At 35.3% G+C, this 19,287-nt stretch overlaps 1 protein-coding gene across 1 annotated transcript; it reads left to right on the top strand.

Annotated features, from left to right (window-relative positions):
- Window positions 1-256: 256 nt before the first annotated feature.
- LOC127834111 (arginine and glutamate-rich protein 1-like) lies at window positions 257-17,742 on the top strand. Its single transcript, XM_052359723.1, has 5 exons — window positions 257-550; window positions 6,489-6,599; window positions 8,282-8,507; window positions 12,904-12,987; window positions 13,767-17,742. The coding sequence occupies exons 1-5, from the start codon at window positions 369-371 to the stop codon at window positions 13,926-13,928; spliced, it is 765 nt and encodes a 254-aa protein (XP_052215683.1). The 5' UTR covers window positions 257-368; the 3' UTR covers window positions 13,929-17,742.
- The last annotated feature ends 1,545 nt before the right edge of the window (window positions 17,743-19,287 follow it).

Consider the following 19,287-nt stretch of genomic DNA (forward strand, 5'->3'; position numbering starts at 1 on the left):
GACTTTCACCTCGTGGCGCTCCGTCACACATCCCCACCCACCATGCATGCTTAATGAGTCTTGCTGCAGCTTGGATGTCTGGTCCTCTAGCTTTAGGAGGCCTCTTCTTCTTCGCTGCAGGATTGAATCTGGGTATACTTGCGACTGTGGCTTGTATGAGAGCTACCTTGAGTTGCTCAATGTCCCTCTCGGGGATGCATATTGCCTGCATACACAACTTGGTTGTTGTTAACCATCATAACAGTACGGTATGTTTCGGCTAACGTGACGTCACATCGTCGCCATTTTATTAACAAATTCAGTTATACGACATCAGAGCGGGTTTTTATCGCGTTGTATCTTTTGTACCGTTCAAAATTGATAAGAAAATGGGAAAGTCGCGCAGTAGAAGTCGATCAGCGAGCAAAGTAAGCAAATCCTCAACAAAACATAGAAGTAAACACAAGAAACGCCGCACCCGCTCGCGTTCAACGTCGAGGGACAAAAATCACACGCACAGACGCAGTAGACTACGGTCAAAATCTAGAGACAGAGAAAGGAAGAAAGCAAGGTATTGCAATCTTGCATACTGTACCAATTTTCTTAGAGACATGTTTATACTTGCCTTTAAAGCAGACACTTGTGCTGTTATTTTATGGAAAAAAAAGATAAAGTTACCCAGACAGAAAAATCCCAGACCACCATGGGAATCAAACCTGGGAGCTCCTGGTTCCAAATCAAGCAGAAACTCTACCGCTTCACTATAAAGCAAGGAAGTATATATACAAATTCTCCTTATACCAAACCTTGCTACACACACACACCCTCAAAATATGAAATTCTTTCACAAATTTCCTATTTCTGCGACATCTGTGGGACATCTGACACACCCAGTATTTTTTATGTTGTGTGCCAATCAATACCAGACAGAAATATACCCGACCGCCATGAAGATCCAACCCAGGACCTCTTGGCCCCAAATCAGGCAGACACCTCTACCGGCGCCCGGGCCGAAAAGGAACATTTTTGTCTGAAATCTGTCTAAATTCAGGGGTTTTTCAGCACTGTCCGAGTCTCCGGGAAACGGAGGCATTCCCAAAGCAAAGGGACCTGTTCCCAATCGAATTTTGATTGCATTTTTCCCAATTCCAAAAAATAAAATCTTCCAAAAGTGTAAGAAGTAAACATAATTTATATCGATAGAGTGACTTGCCTTCATTCGCGCCGTAATAAAGCCTTAAGTGACACAGATTTTTTGGTGTATTTGCCCGATGCATTTACTCTCAGCGATGACGTTCAAACTGTTCCCCATTATACAAGAGTATATAAAGCCGCATTATACACATTCTATACCATATCTGTAGACGCTTATTTTCAATCATGGCTTCGCACAATAGTAAATATTACATTAAAAAACACAAAAAATAGACGCTTAAGGATGTGTATCGATATCATCGATGTTTGAAACACTTAGAATCTTCTGAAATTACTGCCGCGAGTAACCCTGAAAAGACAGGCTTGGACGATACGCAGCAAAATGTAACAGCAACAAAAGTAATGCCAGGGATGTCAATCACAAAATCGGCAACTGAATGCTCAGAGCCTGAATGCTCAGAAAAATGCAATCAAAAAAGTTGTAGTTCAATCGTCATTTAATACATTAAAGTATGAAATGAAATACCCATGGCTCTATTTTAGCTCGGCCAAAAATGTTGCTGTTACTTGTGCAGTCTTCAAAATTAGCACACGCCCGATCGCCCGTGCCGGGCACATACAAAAATTCGCGTTTGTGGCCCGCCGGGCATGTAAATTATTGAAGCCAATTGACAGTTTATAAAAAAAATCGTAAGCGGTTCTTGATATTTGCAGATCTATTTTTCAATTTTGCGAACAAACACCTTGCCGTAAGTTGTAAAACAATGAAATTCGATTGGTTTAACAACACGCACCTGCTTGCACACGACATCGTTATTGTTTTTGACTGATGCAGTTCGGTCACATTCGGTTCTTATCGACGGTTTCTCTAGACATTAATCGAGAAGATGCTTTATGAATCGATCATTTCAATCAAGTATTATGCTTCCGTTTTTGTCAATGTAAACAAATGTCATTGTCGACATACAGTACACTCCACGCGTTTTCCCCAATTTCCCTCCATATTCCGCGGGTTTCGACCTGGAGGGAGATTAAGAAAATCCCGCTATACGCGGCGTTTGCATGATTTTGGACGCGGCGGTTAACGATCGGCAAAACTGATAAGCCGACGCGGCGGCCCTCGGCGTTGGCAACGCGGGGGAAACTCCGCGTTTTACGAGATAACGATCAATTTAATTTTGTTTGACTTCCTGATTTTCAAATAAAATTACATTTATTACAAGTACATACATGTACATGTAGTATAATATTTACAATTAAAAAAAAACAACCAAGATAGATCGATCCCGACATGGTTGTAGAAGTAGTTGTTGTTGTATAGAAAACTCGTTGATTTACGACACACAAAACGTCGTATTTTAATTAGTACTTACAAATTAATATAAACACAGTTTGCAACATTGTTTTTATTTTGATAATTTAATCCAAAGTTTTCATGTTAGCGGGTGATTTTCTATACTGAACATGTATACAAATGACCAAGGACCCTAAAAATCTCGCAAATCTGTGTGAATTGACAGTTTGACGTAATCAAAGAAAAGCCGCTTCCTGTCTAAAGGCATAACTTACTCAAGTAAACATGTTCAACGAATGCATAAGGAATGGTTTTAATTGTCGGAACAAAGTCAATTCTCTGCTCGCTAATGCATTGATTTTCTCTTTGTTTGTAGGTTATTCCATTGATTGCTAAAAGGTGGTAACTATTGAGTTGATAATTGCATTTAATATTCACAGTTGTATTCTTGTTGCGTCGACATTCTAAACAATGTTTACCAGTAATTATGGACCAAATCGGCAGAGTGACATTCACACATGTTAATCCCTTTTGTCAAAACACCGCAGACAGCAGTCTACAAAATAGGTCAGTAGACAAGCTTTGCGTGTTTTCATAACGTCAAACACTTAAAATCCAGTTCCGCCCAGATGTCTTCTTTACTCAGTTTACAATACAATTAGTGTGAAAATAATTACTCTACTAAAATACCGTAACGATAAAGATTCAGCGTGTTCGAATTGAAATTATTTTAGAGGAAATATCAACTTATTCGCGATATAATTTCGTTAATAAATACCAAAGGAACTTTTAACCGAAATCAACAAAATTCAATGTTCTCTGCGCTACAAAGTTTGTATCAAAAAAATCAATACACGCACGCTTTGCAGGAGTATACATTGTACCTTGACCTTGTACATTGCAGCATAATTTTCGCGCGCTTTTGTCGGGAATGACTGTATATTGGAAGCATTTGTAAACGTCGTGTTAACAATTAAAAATCGTAGTGTGTTTCGGATTACTAATTATTATTCTCATTTTGAAATTTTACGGAACATTTATTCTTGTGTCATATGTGTTATGATTTAAATATTAATTTGTCAAATGTATTATATTAGACTTAATTCATATTGTAGACGTACCTGTGAATTAAAAAAACATAATTTTTATACGTATTAATTTTCTATACAATTATCTTTTTTATACATGTACTACAGTATTTAAACAATTTATTATAACAATGTTTTTTTTTTTGGCATGCCCAGTAGCACACTGCTAACACGGCGTTGCGCGGCGATCACTGATAAGAACGGAAAGTGTCTGCATTTACCGACTAGCCTACAGTAATACACGCCGCGGGAATTAGCGAACGCGGCGTAACGCCGAGCGTTTTATCGAGTTCACCTCGCTCTTCCAACGCCGCGTGAACACTTGCTAGCAGAAAAAAACCCGCGGAGGGAGCGCGTTTTTTGGGGAAAACGCGTGGAGTGTACTGTAGAGGCAGTATCTTAGGTATGTTGATGGGGCTAAGCCTGATAAAGCACTTCCAAAATAGAAAATTGACAATGATTTAGAGAAAAAGGAAGCCAATAAATGGTACGATGACACCAGAGAACGCTCTTTTCATTGTTTCAAGAGCACTGGTGTAACGATCGACCGTCTTAATTCTAGTGATTGATTAGCTGTAATTGTATTCACTACTATTGAAACAAATGTTCTGCTTTACTATGTGTAGCATGTAAGTGTTAAAATGTTGTGATTTGTTATAATTTTGGTTTAAAAAGTTTGGGCATGTAAAAAATATGTTGGGCATGTAAAAATTCTTAAGTAACTGGCCCGACTGGCATGTAACTTTTCAAAGCTAATTTCGAAGACTGCTTGTGTTTGGGCAGTGTTTGTTTTGCATGTGTTTATATAAAGAAAATTGTTAAACCACAGACTTATTTAAGCATGATTAATTCATTTTTTTCCCCCAAAAATGAGCCGTTTCATGAAACGAAAATTCCCAAAATGGGCAATTTTGTTGATAAATAATTCCCAATTTGGTCTGACTCCTTTTCCCAAAGTAGGCAGAAAACCCCCTGAAATTCTCCCCCCCCCCCCCCCCACACACACACATACACACAATCCCAATAAACTCAATGAGTTATTGTTGTTTTCCTGATATTTTAAAAAGCATTCGATTGCAAAGAAAATGGACCCAATCCCAACAATGCTTTTTCCCAATCGCCGATACTAACTTTCATGTCCATTTACAGTGATTTATTTTGCCCAAAATTACAATTTACAGCCTCTTACAGGCTGCTACCCAGTTGCGAAAAGTAGAAAAAAGGCTGTTTCCCAATGGCAAAATGTAGCATTTTTTCCCGAAAATCTGACCACACTTTCCCCAAACATTTCCAATACACCAATAATTGGTCAATTGAGTTTATTATACAGAAATTTAATTCCCTAGCACTTAATAATATAATTTAGAAAGCATGCATTTATAAACAATTGGTATACCGCAATTTATAATCATATTAATAATGTTTTACTTTTTCCCAATTGCATGGACTATCTCGCTTTTTTCACATTCCAAGAGGTTGTAAAATATAAAGCGAAAAAAAATCACAGATTTAAGAAGATAAAAGTATAAAAACAATCATTCACTATTAACTGTATTTTAGTTTAAATCAAACGTTTGTTGATAGAGATTTAAAGTACTCATGTGTTGCCTAACATAAGGAGACAAGTATTTTGCCCCTCAATCACCACGACTTGTTCAGAAACATGGCTTTTTTTCCTAACTTTGTGAAGCGGCCCTGGCCCCCTTACTTTGTGAAAAAATGAGTCACAAACTTTTCAAAATTGTGAAAAAATGAGTTGCAATCTTTTCAAAGTTGTGACAAATTGAGTTGCGAACTTTTCAAAATTGTGAAAAATTTAGTCATGAACTTCTTAAAATTGTGAAAAACCGAGTCGTGAAATTATTAAAATTGTGAAAAACAGCCCATTTTGTAAAAATTCATGGCCATGTTAGGTTTGTGAATTGTCCTTTTCAAAATTGTGAAATGTCCTTCCACGGCCACTCATAAATAAGGAAAAAAAGCCCTGCTCCATCATTTAAGATTGGGGCTCCATTGGACATTGTTGGCTCGAATTCTCTTGAATGTACCTTGGGTACTCTTTTAGTATGTACATGTACCCCTTGTAGGGAGAATATAGTAAAAATCAATAACACTTGTGTATCTATCTTTACAAGTGTAAATATTTTCCCAAAAATGAAGTTGGAGATGAAATATATGTTGAGTCTCATAAAACAAATGAACAATAATTTGGGAACCTTCAATTAGGAAGTTTTTGGTTCCGTTTGGGAAAAATGTATACTTTTTTCCATTGGGAATGGGTCCCCATAACAGACCCAAATTTGAAAGAAATAACCCACTTATGTATGAATAAAACTTAAATAAAAAGTATCATCAGCAAAACAACTTATTTCAGAGCTTTATCTTGAATTTTATAGATTTACTTATATTTAACATCATTTTTTAGTAGATCAGACATAAAACACAAGTTTGATTATACTCCATACACATTCTAATTTTAGAATTTTCAGATTTTCACCCCAGAATTGTTTAACAATTTGTCATGTTAACTTTAATGTTCACCACAAAATGCTACTAGACTGTTCTTTGCAACATTTGTAACAAGTATGCAAAAAGCTGTAAGATTCTAGGGCCCTCGTTTGGCCGTTTTTTTATCCGAAATTCGGCCCCATTCCCCCCTTAAAATAGTATACTTTTTTCCCCCTATTTCAGCTAAAAATTTCCCCCTCCAATGCTGCAAGCTGATATTGTGCTATTAACCTTTGATTTAATACATATTTATGTAAATTACATTAAAATATAGCAATATTTAGTGTTGAATGGTTGGTGAAAAGATGTTCCAAAATAATTTCGTCCAAAACGATGCAAAATTCACCCCTCTAAGGGCCCCAGCCCCAATACCCCAAAGTGTTGCAAGTGCCCTGTGATCCTAGCCTTGCAGGAACACTGCGTACATGTTTTGTAAGTTTAAAGCGGGTTTGATTTTTTTGTAGACGAAGGTCCGCATCTTCTAGCAGTTCCAGCAGTGATGATGATCTCATTATCAGAGCAAAACGTAGAGAGGAGGAAGAAAAAAAGTTGGAGTTAGAAAGGCAACGACTGCAGTAAGCTTTATGTCATTGTTAGAATTTAGTTTGTACATGTAAGTAAAAAAAGTGTAGCTGCAAATGTTAAAGACTCCTGACTTGGGGACAAATCTTTAAATAAAATGTTGGAGATCCGATAACAGTTCCATGAAAACAGGACTTCCAGTTTGGTAAACAAATGCTCAATGGCGAACCTCCTACTTTCCAATTTTGTTAAGCATGCTTAGTTCCAGATTAGCTATTGTGCATCCTCAGCTTCTAGCTGATTGCCACGTCAGAGGCCACATTGTTACCTGATCTTGTCTTGATAAGCTTGGATGAAATGCTGATCTGTACAGGGGTGTAAAATTTTGCTAAAAGCAAGTCGCCCTGCAGTCCACCTGAGTACAAAATTAGGTCACCCATACTGATTTTGTGGTTGGCCAAATTTTTTAAAATTAAGTGAGTTCCGTATAATGATTCTTTGTTTTAAGCTATCAGTTGTTTACTTAACTATAATTATACCCCCACAAGCGAAGTGCGTTTTAAACAATGAGCATGGTGTCCGCTCTCTAATTCCAGTAGTTTTCATCAAAGCTTCACCAAACTTGGTCAGAAACTGTATAAAGATGATGTGTAGGTCAAGTTCGAACATGGGCTATGCGGGGTAAAAAACTAGGTCACGGGGTCACATAGTGCATTTTAAACAATGAGCATGGTGTCCGCTCTCTAATTCAAGTAGTTTTCATCAAAGCTTCACCAAACTTGGTCAGAAACTGTATAAAGATGATGTGTAGGTCAAGTTCGAACATGGGCTATGCGGGGTAAAAAAAACTAGGTCACGGGGTCACATAGTGCGTTTTAAACATTGAGCATCGTGTCTGCTCTCTAATTCAAGTAGTTTTCATCAAAGCTTCACCAAACTTGGTCAGAAGTTGTGTAAAGATGATGTGTAGGTCAAGTTCGAACATGGTCTATGCGAGGTCAAAAACTAGGTCACAGGGTCACATAGTGTGTTTTAAACATTGAGCATCGTGTCCGCTCTCTAATTCAAGTAGTTTTTATCAGAGCTTCACCAAACTTGGTCAGAAGTTGTATCTAGATGATGTGTTGGTCAAGTTCGAACATGGACCATGCAGGGTCAAAAACAAGGTCACGGGGTCACTTAGTGCGTTTTAAACATTAAGTATGGTGTCTGTTGTTTTTTGTGAAGACAACATTCCAAATATTCTGTGTCAAAGCTCTACTTTGATATTAAAAATGCAGCAAAATCAATTCCCCAAGTTTGTTCAAAACAATAAGATTTTTCCCAAGCAAAGGGCCACAGGTTGATCCCTTAAATTATAAAAAAAAGACACTGCAAGGTCAAATCTTAAAAAAACTTTGTTACCACCTAGAAACCTCATTTATCACTCAATCTTGATTAAACTTGGTTGGAATGTTTATCATGACATTATCTAGGCTGAATTTGAATTCTGGTCACCTGCATCCAAAATCTAGGTCACAAGGCAGATCTTATGAAAACCTAGTGACCACACCAGGGGCCAGATTTAAGAGTCAACCTTTTTGAAACATAGTCCGGACAATAATCTTGACAGTTTCTTGATCAGTTTGAAACTGTGTCATATGCGTCCTCAAACTAGGTATCCAGGTCAAATTTTAGGGAAAAAACAGACATATGTTTGGTCTGAGGAAAATGCATGTTTTTGCATATCTTCTAGGCGACAAAAAGAGCTGGAAGAAAAGCTGATAGAAGAAGAGGTAGCAAGAAGAGTTGAAGAATTAGTAGCCAAGAGAGTGGCAGAAGAGTTGGAAAAACGCAAAGATGAAATAGAGGCCGAAGTAAGACGTCGTGTGGAAGAGGCCAAACAAATCATGGAGAAACAAATGTTACTAGAGCTGGAACATCAAAGGGCTTCAGAAATTGAGTCACAAAAAAGGAAAGAGGTAAAGCAGTCGCTTTGGTTGACAATTTTGATATGATGGCCCTCGTGCCTTAAGATTCGGATTTGGGACATACCTCTGAAACAGACATACTAACATATTTTGCTTTTGTACTTGATTTTAAATTTCAATGGGAGATCAAAGAATGTGTCTGTTTTGGTAACCTTTTGTGCAAGGCAGATTGATAGGCTTACACTGAACAAACATGAAAATTAAGGCTAGCAGTCTGGACTGAAAATGTTTGTGTTCAGGGCTGCAGTTGATAGGAGGGAATCAATGATGAAAAATTGTGGGTTTCTGCATCCCTGGATACAATAATTTCAGGACTTCATTAGAATCTTTTAAAAAGTAATTTAATTTTAGATGCTCAAAACTTTTAAGTTTTTAAAGCTTTTAAGTCTACAAATTGCTTTAAATAAGATTATTGATGTTTATCTCAAGGTTGAGTAAATACTTGTTAAAGAAAAACAATCAGTGGATGAAATTAATTCCATTAACACATACAATTAATATGCATGGCTCGTTTGTTATCAATATTTTTTTACAAATGCAATTACATTTCAATTAAGATGTGACAGTAACAATGATCACACATTTCATTTGGGTGTTTTGTTTCAAAATTATAGAGTGTAAATTTTTATTTGTTCTTTTCCACTTTGGCTTTTAATCTCTTTTTCTTTAAATTAAATTGACAACTGTTCCCATATTTCTCAAAAACATCATCAATTATAATGTATGTAGAAATTATGCATAGTATTACATATGTAACACTTTTGTATCACCCCCAAAGTTGATATTTAGTGTTTTTGCTATTAATACTGTTTTGTTTTCACTTAAAAGTTGCCTCCACTCTTTCATGTATGAGCCCGATAATAGTAAGTACATGTTTCAGTAATTTACACCTTTTAATGCAGCATAAAGGGCTGATTTAATGATGAGTGATTAAAATATTTTTGTTTTTTACCTGTTGCACATACATGTTTTATGAAAAAAACATAAACAAAAGCACACACACTACACCCACACACACACAAATAATGAACTGGAAAACATTACTTTATAATTTATTGTAAGTACCAGTTCATATATAAAACATGCAGTTGTTTTCGTAGCCTCAAAATTACAACAGACTGGAGATAAATGGTGGCAACTTATTAATCAATGTTTCTGAAAAATAGTCATGGAATTTTGATAATAAGAATGTAGAGCATTTCAGAATTTTGCCGTAAAGTTGCAGTGGTCAAGAACAAAAATATTTTAGTCAAGAGTAGTGTGTGTAGTCCAGCTTTGTGAAATAACCAGGCTATGTTCCCAAAAGGCATTACCGGTACTTAAAAAATTCATCAATTATTTATCTTTCCTTAAAAATGGGAGCTAATCAAGGGTTGAGGAAAACCATTGGTTGAGATTCAATATTGTGGAACAAAGTCTTTTTTTGTGCCTTTAATAAAATGCATTTCTTTCAGGTGTAGTTCAGCTGTATATGTTGTTTTCATCTCATTTCTCTCTCTCTTTCTTCTGATATAATATATTATGTACATTTTTAACTTGAGGAAAGAACCATTTACAAATAAACATGGAAAAAAGTGTAAAAGAAATTGTCAATTATTTTTATGCAGCATGTCCCATCTTTCTTTTGCTGTAGAAGTCTTTCATGGGTGAATCAACTATTTTGATATGTTCATTTCACATATGTTTTCAAAATCAAATAAAAATTGCTTCCAGACACTGACTGGATACGCCCAAAATCAGTATCTGTATGTATGCAAGGTTTCTTCTGTAATGTTTTTAACGACGGATTCATTGTTTCTTTGGCACATTGATGGTGTTTATAGCTCATAGTCGCATGCAGAAATATTAGGAAGGGAAAATGCAGCCAACAGTATACAGAGGAATTCAGCCTTTACGTAGGTATATAACAAAAAGGGAAATAAATCCAGGAAACAGAAAACGTCAGTGGACTACATGTACATGTAGGTCGAAGTCAATTGTTTGCCCCTGAAAAAAGGAACTTGCTTTTTTTATTATATCATGTTTTGAAAGATTATTTCATGTATGGAACGTGGTGAGTATATTGTATATTATGCACACCATTCATGTGTATAAATAAATGTTGTGCTTTACATTTCCCAGATGAAAATATGATTGTGGTGATTATTATCAAATAACTTATTTGATTTGTGTTACATGACCCAGTCAGCATTTGTAAATTTCAGTTTCGGATGAATTTTAACAAGTGCTGAGTGAAGAAGTTATTTTTTTAAATTTCATTGGTAATACCTGAGACAAAAAGGTTTGCAAATTTATAATTGCTTTTGGGTTATTGCCCCCAAAATAAGTAGAGAACAAAGAAGTTTGCTTGTGATTAGGAAATGCCAAATTTTTAGCTCATCTATTTTTTGAAAAAAAATTATGAGCTATTGTCATCACCTTGGCGTCGGCGTTGGCGTTGGCGTTGGCGTTGGCGTTGGCGTCGGCGTCCGGTTAAGTTTTGCGTTTAGGTCCACTTTTCTCAGAAAGTATCAATGCTATTGCATTCAAACTTGGTACACTTACTTACTATCATGAGGGGACTAGGCAGGCAAAGTTAGATAACTCTGGCGTGCATTTTGACAGAATTATGTGCCCTTTTTGTACTTAAAAAATTGCAAATTTTGGTTAAGTTTTGCGTTTAGTTCCACTTTTCTCAGTAAGTATCAATGCTATTGCATTCAAACTTGGTACACTTACTTACTATCATGAGGGGACTGGGCAGGCAAAGTTAGATAACTCTGGCATGCATTTTGACAGAATTATGTGCCCTTTTTATACTTAGAAAATTGACAATTTTGGTTAAGTTTTGTGTTTAGGTCCATTTTATTCCTTAAGCATCAAAGCTATTGCTTTCATACTTGCAACACTTACTAACTATCATAAGGGGACTGTGCAGGCAAAGTAATGTAACTCTGACTGGCATTTTGACAGAATTATGTGCCCTTTTTATACTTAGAAAATTGAAAATTTGATTAAGTTTTGTGTTTAGGTCCACTTTATTCCTACAGTATCAAAGCTATTGCTTTCATACTTGCAAGATTTATGAACTATCATAAGGGGACGGTGCAGGCAAAGTTATGTAACTCTGACTGGCATTTGGACGGAATTATGGGCCCTTTATACTTAGAAAATTGAAAATTTGGTTAAGATTTATGTTTTGGTCACTTTACCCCTAAAGTATCATAGATATTGCTTTCATACTTGGAACACTCACAAACTATCATAAGGGTACAGTAAAAGGACAAGTTGCATAACTCTGGTTGTCATTGTTACGGAATTATGGCCCTTTTTTGACTTAGTAACTTTTAATATATGGTTAAATTTTGTGTTTCGATCCACTCGAAGTATCAAGGCTATTGCTTTCAAACTTCAAATACTTACATGCTATCATGAGGTTACTGTACCTGGCAACTTGAATTTTACTTTGACCTTTGAATGACCTTGACTCTCAAGGTCAAATTATTAAATTTTGCTAAAATTGCCATAACTTCTTTATTTATGATTAGATTTGATTGATACTTTGATGAAACTACTCTTACCTGACATACCACAATAGACTTCACCCAAACCATCCCCCGTGCCCTCCCCCCCCCTCCCCCCCCTCCCCCCTCCCCCCCTAATTTTTTTTTTTTTTTTTTTTTTTTTATAAGATCATCTCACAAATGACCACCACACCCTCACACTATACCCCCACCCCACCCCCCCCACCCCCCCCCCAAATTTTTTTTTTGATTTTTTTTTTTTTTTTTTTTTTTTTTTTTTTAAGATCATCTCACAAATTATCACCACACCCTCACACTATACCCCCCCCCCCCCGATTTTTTTTTTTTTTTTTTTTTTTTTTTCGCTTTTTTGGAAGATAATGTAATAAATGTCCACAACCCCACACTATACACCCCTCTTCACTCCACTCCTCCCTCCTTTGTGATTGAAAATGAGAGTCCCTTCACCTTTAAAAAGAAAATAGATGAGCGGTCTGCACCCGCAAGGCGGTGCTCTTGTTTAACAAATCATTACAAGACCATTTGTTTTATAATGAAACTCAGCATTGTGCATGCCTCAGCCAAATGTATCTGTTTTGTTTTAAATACTTGAAATATATGTAGGTTAGCTTATTCTCACCCCATAGACTCCCCTTGCCTGTAAATAAATTAGTTGTATGGTTATAAACTTAAAAAAACTACAAAATAATTTACTCCTCTTTAAATTTTCCCTGTACCATATATATTTTATTCATAAAAACCCTTGACAGTTCAAACATTATTTTGTAAGTTAAAACACGAACCAAGAAATGCCAGGTAGATTGTGTTCAGTTGTTTTGCATGATCACGTTTTCCGTATGTGACGAAGTTTCCCTGTTTTGTAGGATGAAGAGCGACAGAAGCGACTTGATCTGGAACGAATCATGGAGGAAAATAACCGTAAAATAGAGCAAGCTCAGCGCAAATTGGTAATTTGAATGTTGTTTTCAACATCTTGCAATTTATTACTAGAAGTGTGATGTCATTGCCTTCATCTGATCTCGATATGAATATATAAGCACACTTCCAACATATACATACACTGAGATAATTATGTTTAAATACGAAATTATTTCATAAGAAGCATAATTTTTATCTAAATGTGCTCATGGTTAGCTTTTGTTACTGCCTTTTTTTCGTCGTAAACATTTACATCTTGAGGCCACATTTATGATCGTCAGACGAGTTCATAAATGGTTCATGTGACTTCAAAAACAAGGTTACCAAGTCAAATAAAAGAAAATATCTGTAAAACATCTTGAAGTCACATTTATAGTCCAATCGCCATGAAATGCGGTCATAACATGTGTCTTTATGATATCTCGGCTGGGTTTGAAAATGGTTCAGGTACTTTGAGAAACATGGCCACCATGGGGTGGGGTAGTTTTCATTAAATTACTTAAATAAAACCTTGTTAACACTAAAAGAATCACATTTATAGTCGAATGAAACTTGGTCAGAACATTTGTTCTGATGATATCTCAGTTGAGTTTAAAAATTGTTACTGTTTGTAAAAGGCTGCCAGGGGGTGCGGCAGTTTCCTTTATTTTGCTAAAGTGATACCTTGTTAACACTTCTATTTGTTATGATGATGTTGGTTTATTATGACGATGATGATGATGATGATTATGATATTTTGTTAGGGCTATATCTCAGAAAATATTTAAGATATTCAAGTCTTATTCATTCATACACCTCTCTGTGTCAGGCTGAAGAGCAGTTAAAGCTGGTAGAGGACCAGCGCAAGATGTTGGAGGAGAAACAGAAACTAGAGGAGGAGGTGAGACATCAGACCAGGCGGGAACAAGAGGTCATCCTCAACAAGAAGAACGCACGCCCAAAACTCTCCTTCAGTCTGGGGGGGAAATGATCTGGTGGGGCAGTGATGAATGGGGATTTTGTTCCTTCAGCCTGGGGGGGGAAATGATCTATCAAGTGGTGTAGCGATGTATGGGGATTTCATTCAGTGTGAGATTTGGACAGCTTTTTGCTGTCTTTAAAGAAATCATGAGTCTGGTGAAAGAAATTTCTGTTACTTGTTATCGCATTGGAAAGTACCGGATGTTGTGCTCTGTGCTAATGTACAGCCCTTTCAAGCATTGTGCTTTTGAAGGGCTTTGGAATGTTTTTGCTTCCAGTAAGTAAATTGGATTTTAAAGGCAGCGAATCCCTACTACGCCAACAGTCACCTACAGGAGTTCCTCGAGACATTGAGTGGTTTCCAGCTCCAGTAAAGGCGTGTGACCAGTGTGCATGCCACCATGAACTCTCCTTTCCTGCTCACCAGAATGCACTGCATTAGTGATAGAACAATTGTTCTTGTCCTCCATTTATAACTACCAAGAACTGGGTATCGCTTTTATTTGAAGGGGATATATACAATATTAAAGGGTGGGCAATTATTTTCAAATATAAACAATTTCTTGTTAAGCACCTGGCAATCTACTGATGCCGAGAGTTATTTTAGCTTTTGGCCTGTTCATCCTACAAAGCTATGATACTTGCATGATTAATGTCTCAAACCATCACCCAGGGTTTTCTTGGCCCGATTTTATAGCCGAAATTCGGCTATGTTCCAAATCCCAAAAAGTATACTTTTTTCTCAAATTGTGGCAAAAAATTCCCAATTTCCAAAAAAAAATAAAAAAAAATGTTTTTTTTAGAAAGAAGACTTATGCGTATTTTATCTCAATTTCAATTCAATTACATCTAACAAAGTATTATATGATTTTGTTCTTTTAATTTGAATGATTATAAAGAGTTATATCAAATTTAGTATTTCCCTTATCAGTGGACTTTTCATGTGGAAAAAAAGCTAATGAATTTATTTTCCCAATTTCATGAAAATGCCGATAAAATTCCCAATTCCAAAGCCATGGGCTATCTTCCCAAAAAGTGGAAAAAAAACCTGCATCACCTCACCTGACCTCTTTTTGACCTTAACATTGACATACTTTAGGGACATAGATTTATTTAGAAAGGCAAAATTCTGTGTGGACCTAAAATTGCGCGTTTTGTCTAAAATCATTACAACTACAAACTTTGATATTTGCATGCATGATGTCTTGGAACACCTGAACTCGTTTTGGTTTACCCAATAAACTGTTCACTTTACAACAATCATGCTAAATGCTGTGATACTTAATTCAACACTCGACTCACACACATTACCTCCTTTTGGACTTCACATTGACATAGTTTTGGACTTTGAGTTCCTCAAATGGGCTAATCAATTAATACTGAGTGGCTTATGTGTTTATTGAACAAAGCATCATGTTATTTTGCCAAAAATGGGTATGAGAGTGAATTGTTATTTATTGTTTATGTACTGACGTGTCTGAAAATCCAATTAATTTTCTGTGCATAATAGTTTTTTGCACTCTCTGTTCACTTTTCAAACCTGATTTATTGTATATATTCCCTTCAAAAGCTGCTAGTCGCATCAAGAAAAAGTCAGTAGGGTTTGAAATGGTATCTTCCTGAGTACTTGTCATTTATTCTTTTCAAAGTGATTCTTTACATTTCAGCCAAAAACTTGGTTTAAAATAGTATTCAATTTCACTGTACACATATTTTCCAAATTGGCACTGCATGTCTTTTTTATCTGTGGTGCCCAGAAATTAATAAAGATATATTCTTCTAAACTTCTCCATTGGACATGATAAGAGTGATGCAGATGTAAAGAATTCAATTTGTTCAAATATTTATTCATTCTGATGTTTTATTTTCAGGAACACAGTTTTACACTGATTTATTTATTTCTTATGTATTAAGTAGCGTTATTTATCTTTATTCGGATGACAAATATATGAAAGCTTTGGTAGACTAGGTAGAAGAAATGGTAAGTAAACAATACACAAAAACCTGTGAATCTAACTAAAATTTCAAAGTCAGAGAAGGCATTGGTAAAACTATTGAGCTTAAATTTGACTGATGGGTTTTTAAACATTTAATATTGATAACTTCATAACAAGCAAGGCAGTTTCATAAATTGGTTTTCAGGTAAGTTTATAGTGCATGATTCTGCTTGTACTGTGCATTTTGGTTATCCTCATTTTATCAGAATCTTAGAGAATCTTAATGCATGCAAGTAAAGTATCATCCCAGATAAGCTTGTGTTTTCATCAGCTTGTGTTTTCCTCACCTTGTGTTTTCGTCAAAGACAATCATGGACGACACTTTCCAAGTTTCATGTAGACGAAGTCTCTTCTAAACGAAAATCCTATGTAGGTGGAAAGTGCGTCCCTGATAAGCATGTGCGGACTCCACAGGCTAATCTCTGACAACAATTTTGCACATGCAATCAGCCCATTTTAAGCTCTCCCAGTCTAAACTGGGGAACATATTGTTTTGGCCCTGTCTGTTTGTTAGTTTGTTTGTGTCAAACTTTAACATTTGCCATAATTTTTGCAATATTGAAGGTAGCAACTTGATATTTGACATGCATGTGTATCTCGTGGAGCTGCACATTTTGAGTGGTGAAATGTCAAGGTCACCCTTCAAGGTCAAATATATGGGGGGGACATGGTGTTTCACAACACATCTTGTTGTATATGTGGCTCATTTGTATTCTGTCTCTTATTCCAGGTTAATCAATCTTGACAGGTGTCTATGTGGACTTTATGTCATTTAACTTGTATCCACTGGTTGTTATCAGATAATTAATTATACAGATCTATATCTTTTTGTTTTCATTTCATGACATTATGAGAATAAAATATTTTTCATATTATTGAAATTTTGTGTTGTTTTAAAACTACAGGTGTCGCAAACATTTTCAATTTGTTGACAGATTTTAATAAGCAATTCATGCTGCAATTAATTGGATATTCTTCTTTTTTGAAGGCTTTATTTTACTCCTTACTGGCAAGAAAAACGTTTTTACACATTTGTTTAAAAATTAAAATAAACCTATTGCGCAACTTTTTGTTTTTAACTTCATTTATTGTGCTTATTAATGTTTCTTATTTAATAATTTGTGGCTTAAAAAATCCAGGCAATTTTTTTTTAACAAAATGTGTACCTTTTTTAACATATCAGTGATAATAGTTTAATTATCTGATTTCTATAGACAATGTGTATAACAAACATATGATAAAACTACAACATCCTGAATAACTTCATTGAAAAAGTATTTAATGGGAGTTGGATGTTTTTGTACAAATTAATAATTTGTCTCCATACTTAAAACATAACAAATTTTACAAAGTATAATTATTGATGTGCAGTTAAAAAAAAAAATTTTTTAAGCAAGTCAAAAAGCATCCAAATGTTTTCTTAATTTAATATTGAGTGTGGATGTATTGCTTCCAGATGATGTAAATATTGTAAAGCTTCACAATATAATTATGTTGTACATTACCAGGTTCTATATATTCGCTAGGTATTGTTCTGTGTTTATCTGTTTGGAATGTTGAGTACGCTGTTTGTGTCATAATCCTTGCAATAAAGCTGTTCAACCACTTCTGGCATGAAAATTGTTTTGATACAATCTTGACAGAAATGGGCAATGAAATGTTTTGATGTACAGTTGTTGTATAATAATTGCAAGTTATAGCATTTGTTTTAAGAATGTTAAAATGTTAGTCACGGACATAGTATTTATGATCATCTGTTATAAATTGTTTTGCTGTGAAAAATTGACATGTAAAATAACTAGAATGTAAGTAAATCCTCAAACAACAGTTGTTGTGTAAATTAACTTGTCCTACGTCCATGTGTTCCATAAAGTTATTACAGATACAGTAACTTATGCTCATTGGGTCATTGTCGACCTGAAATGGCTTGAAATGAGCGGTGGGTGACTAGAAGCCGATTCTTTACAGGAATGATCTATTGACCTTCTTTCAAAGTTGTTTAACCCATTTATGCCTAGTGGACTCCCATCCTTCTAAAGTGGTTCAATTAATTTCCAAAATTTAGGGATGTCTGGTATTTTTATTTTTAGAATATTTCTAACAGAAATTCCTTTAAGCAAGCATTATGCGGCGTCTCATCTGGGTCTACGCTGTTTGCCAAGGCCTTTTTTCTATACGCAGGGCATAAATGGGTTAAATCATTCTTATCTGCGGCATATGTAGGTCCGTTCTAAGGGTTAACAAATATTGAAACTAAAACAAGAAATATCTTTTAAAAAAGATATTCAGGGTATTTTCTGATTTTGAAATTAAGTGAAAACATTAACTTTTCTCAATGATGAAATTGAAAGCAAAGGTTTTTGCTATTGTTTTTTTTTTCAAGTGTTAATGGCATATGATATCCACAGCATTGAATGTATGTTATTAAGTGCACATGTATTTAAACCACACAATACATGTAGTGTTCATTGATAAAATTCGTTCTACAGGAGATCACAATCATCATCTGTCCTCATATGGCTTATAATAAGTTTATTTCTTCACCATAAAATTATATGGTATGCAACATTTGATATACATGTACACTAGTTTTCTTTCTTCACATCAAAAAAAACACATAAATCGTCTGTGTAAAGAAACTTACTGGATACATAGACTTAAAACATTACACCCTAATGGTATGAATAACAAAGTTCTTTTTAACATAAAAGACTAGCTATTCAATTTAATTAAGCTTACTTTTGTTTTTTCCTATTAGTATTTTTATATATAAATTTACAGGAAATTGTGTATTCTTGAATCCGAAAGTTAAGCTTAATTTAATTAACGTTCATTTTATTGACGTACATTTTCCCGCATTTTAATGTACGTTAAGTCAATTACGTAACATCCGCTTTCTGTTATTATTTGTATTATCCTGATGAAGGCGTAAGCCGAAACGTTAATAAAAAAGGAAAGAAAAATATGTTTTTGTTGGATTTATCATACTATACTTTCTTCACATTCAAATCCCAGTTTCAGAGCTGTGTGATGCAAAAAATGGGTCTTATAATGATTCAGCGAGCAGAGCTCAAGTCCAGCCTTGGAAATTGGGCAGTCAGGTCAAAGACTATGCTGTCCGCTATAAAATCAGGCTAACCTTCATGGTCTTATTAGGTATCTCCTGACCAGACAGGGAGATGCCCAAGCCGGGCTATAGCTACGCTTGCAGCATAAATATGGCATACAAACCATTTTCACTTGATGGTTTTGAAATGATCTCATTGTGTATTGTTAATGGAACATCAAAGTACAATACTTTTCGATACAAAAATGGAGTCAATCTGTGTAAATTTAACACTGTGAAATTTGTGCAGCCTTTTCAGGCTTTAT

Source organism: Dreissena polymorpha, chromosome 6, assembly GCF_020536995.1.
Source record: "Dreissena polymorpha isolate Duluth1 chromosome 6, UMN_Dpol_1.0, whole genome shotgun sequence".
Lineage (NCBI taxonomy): Eukaryota > Metazoa > Mollusca > Bivalvia > Myida > Dreissenidae > Dreissena > Dreissena polymorpha.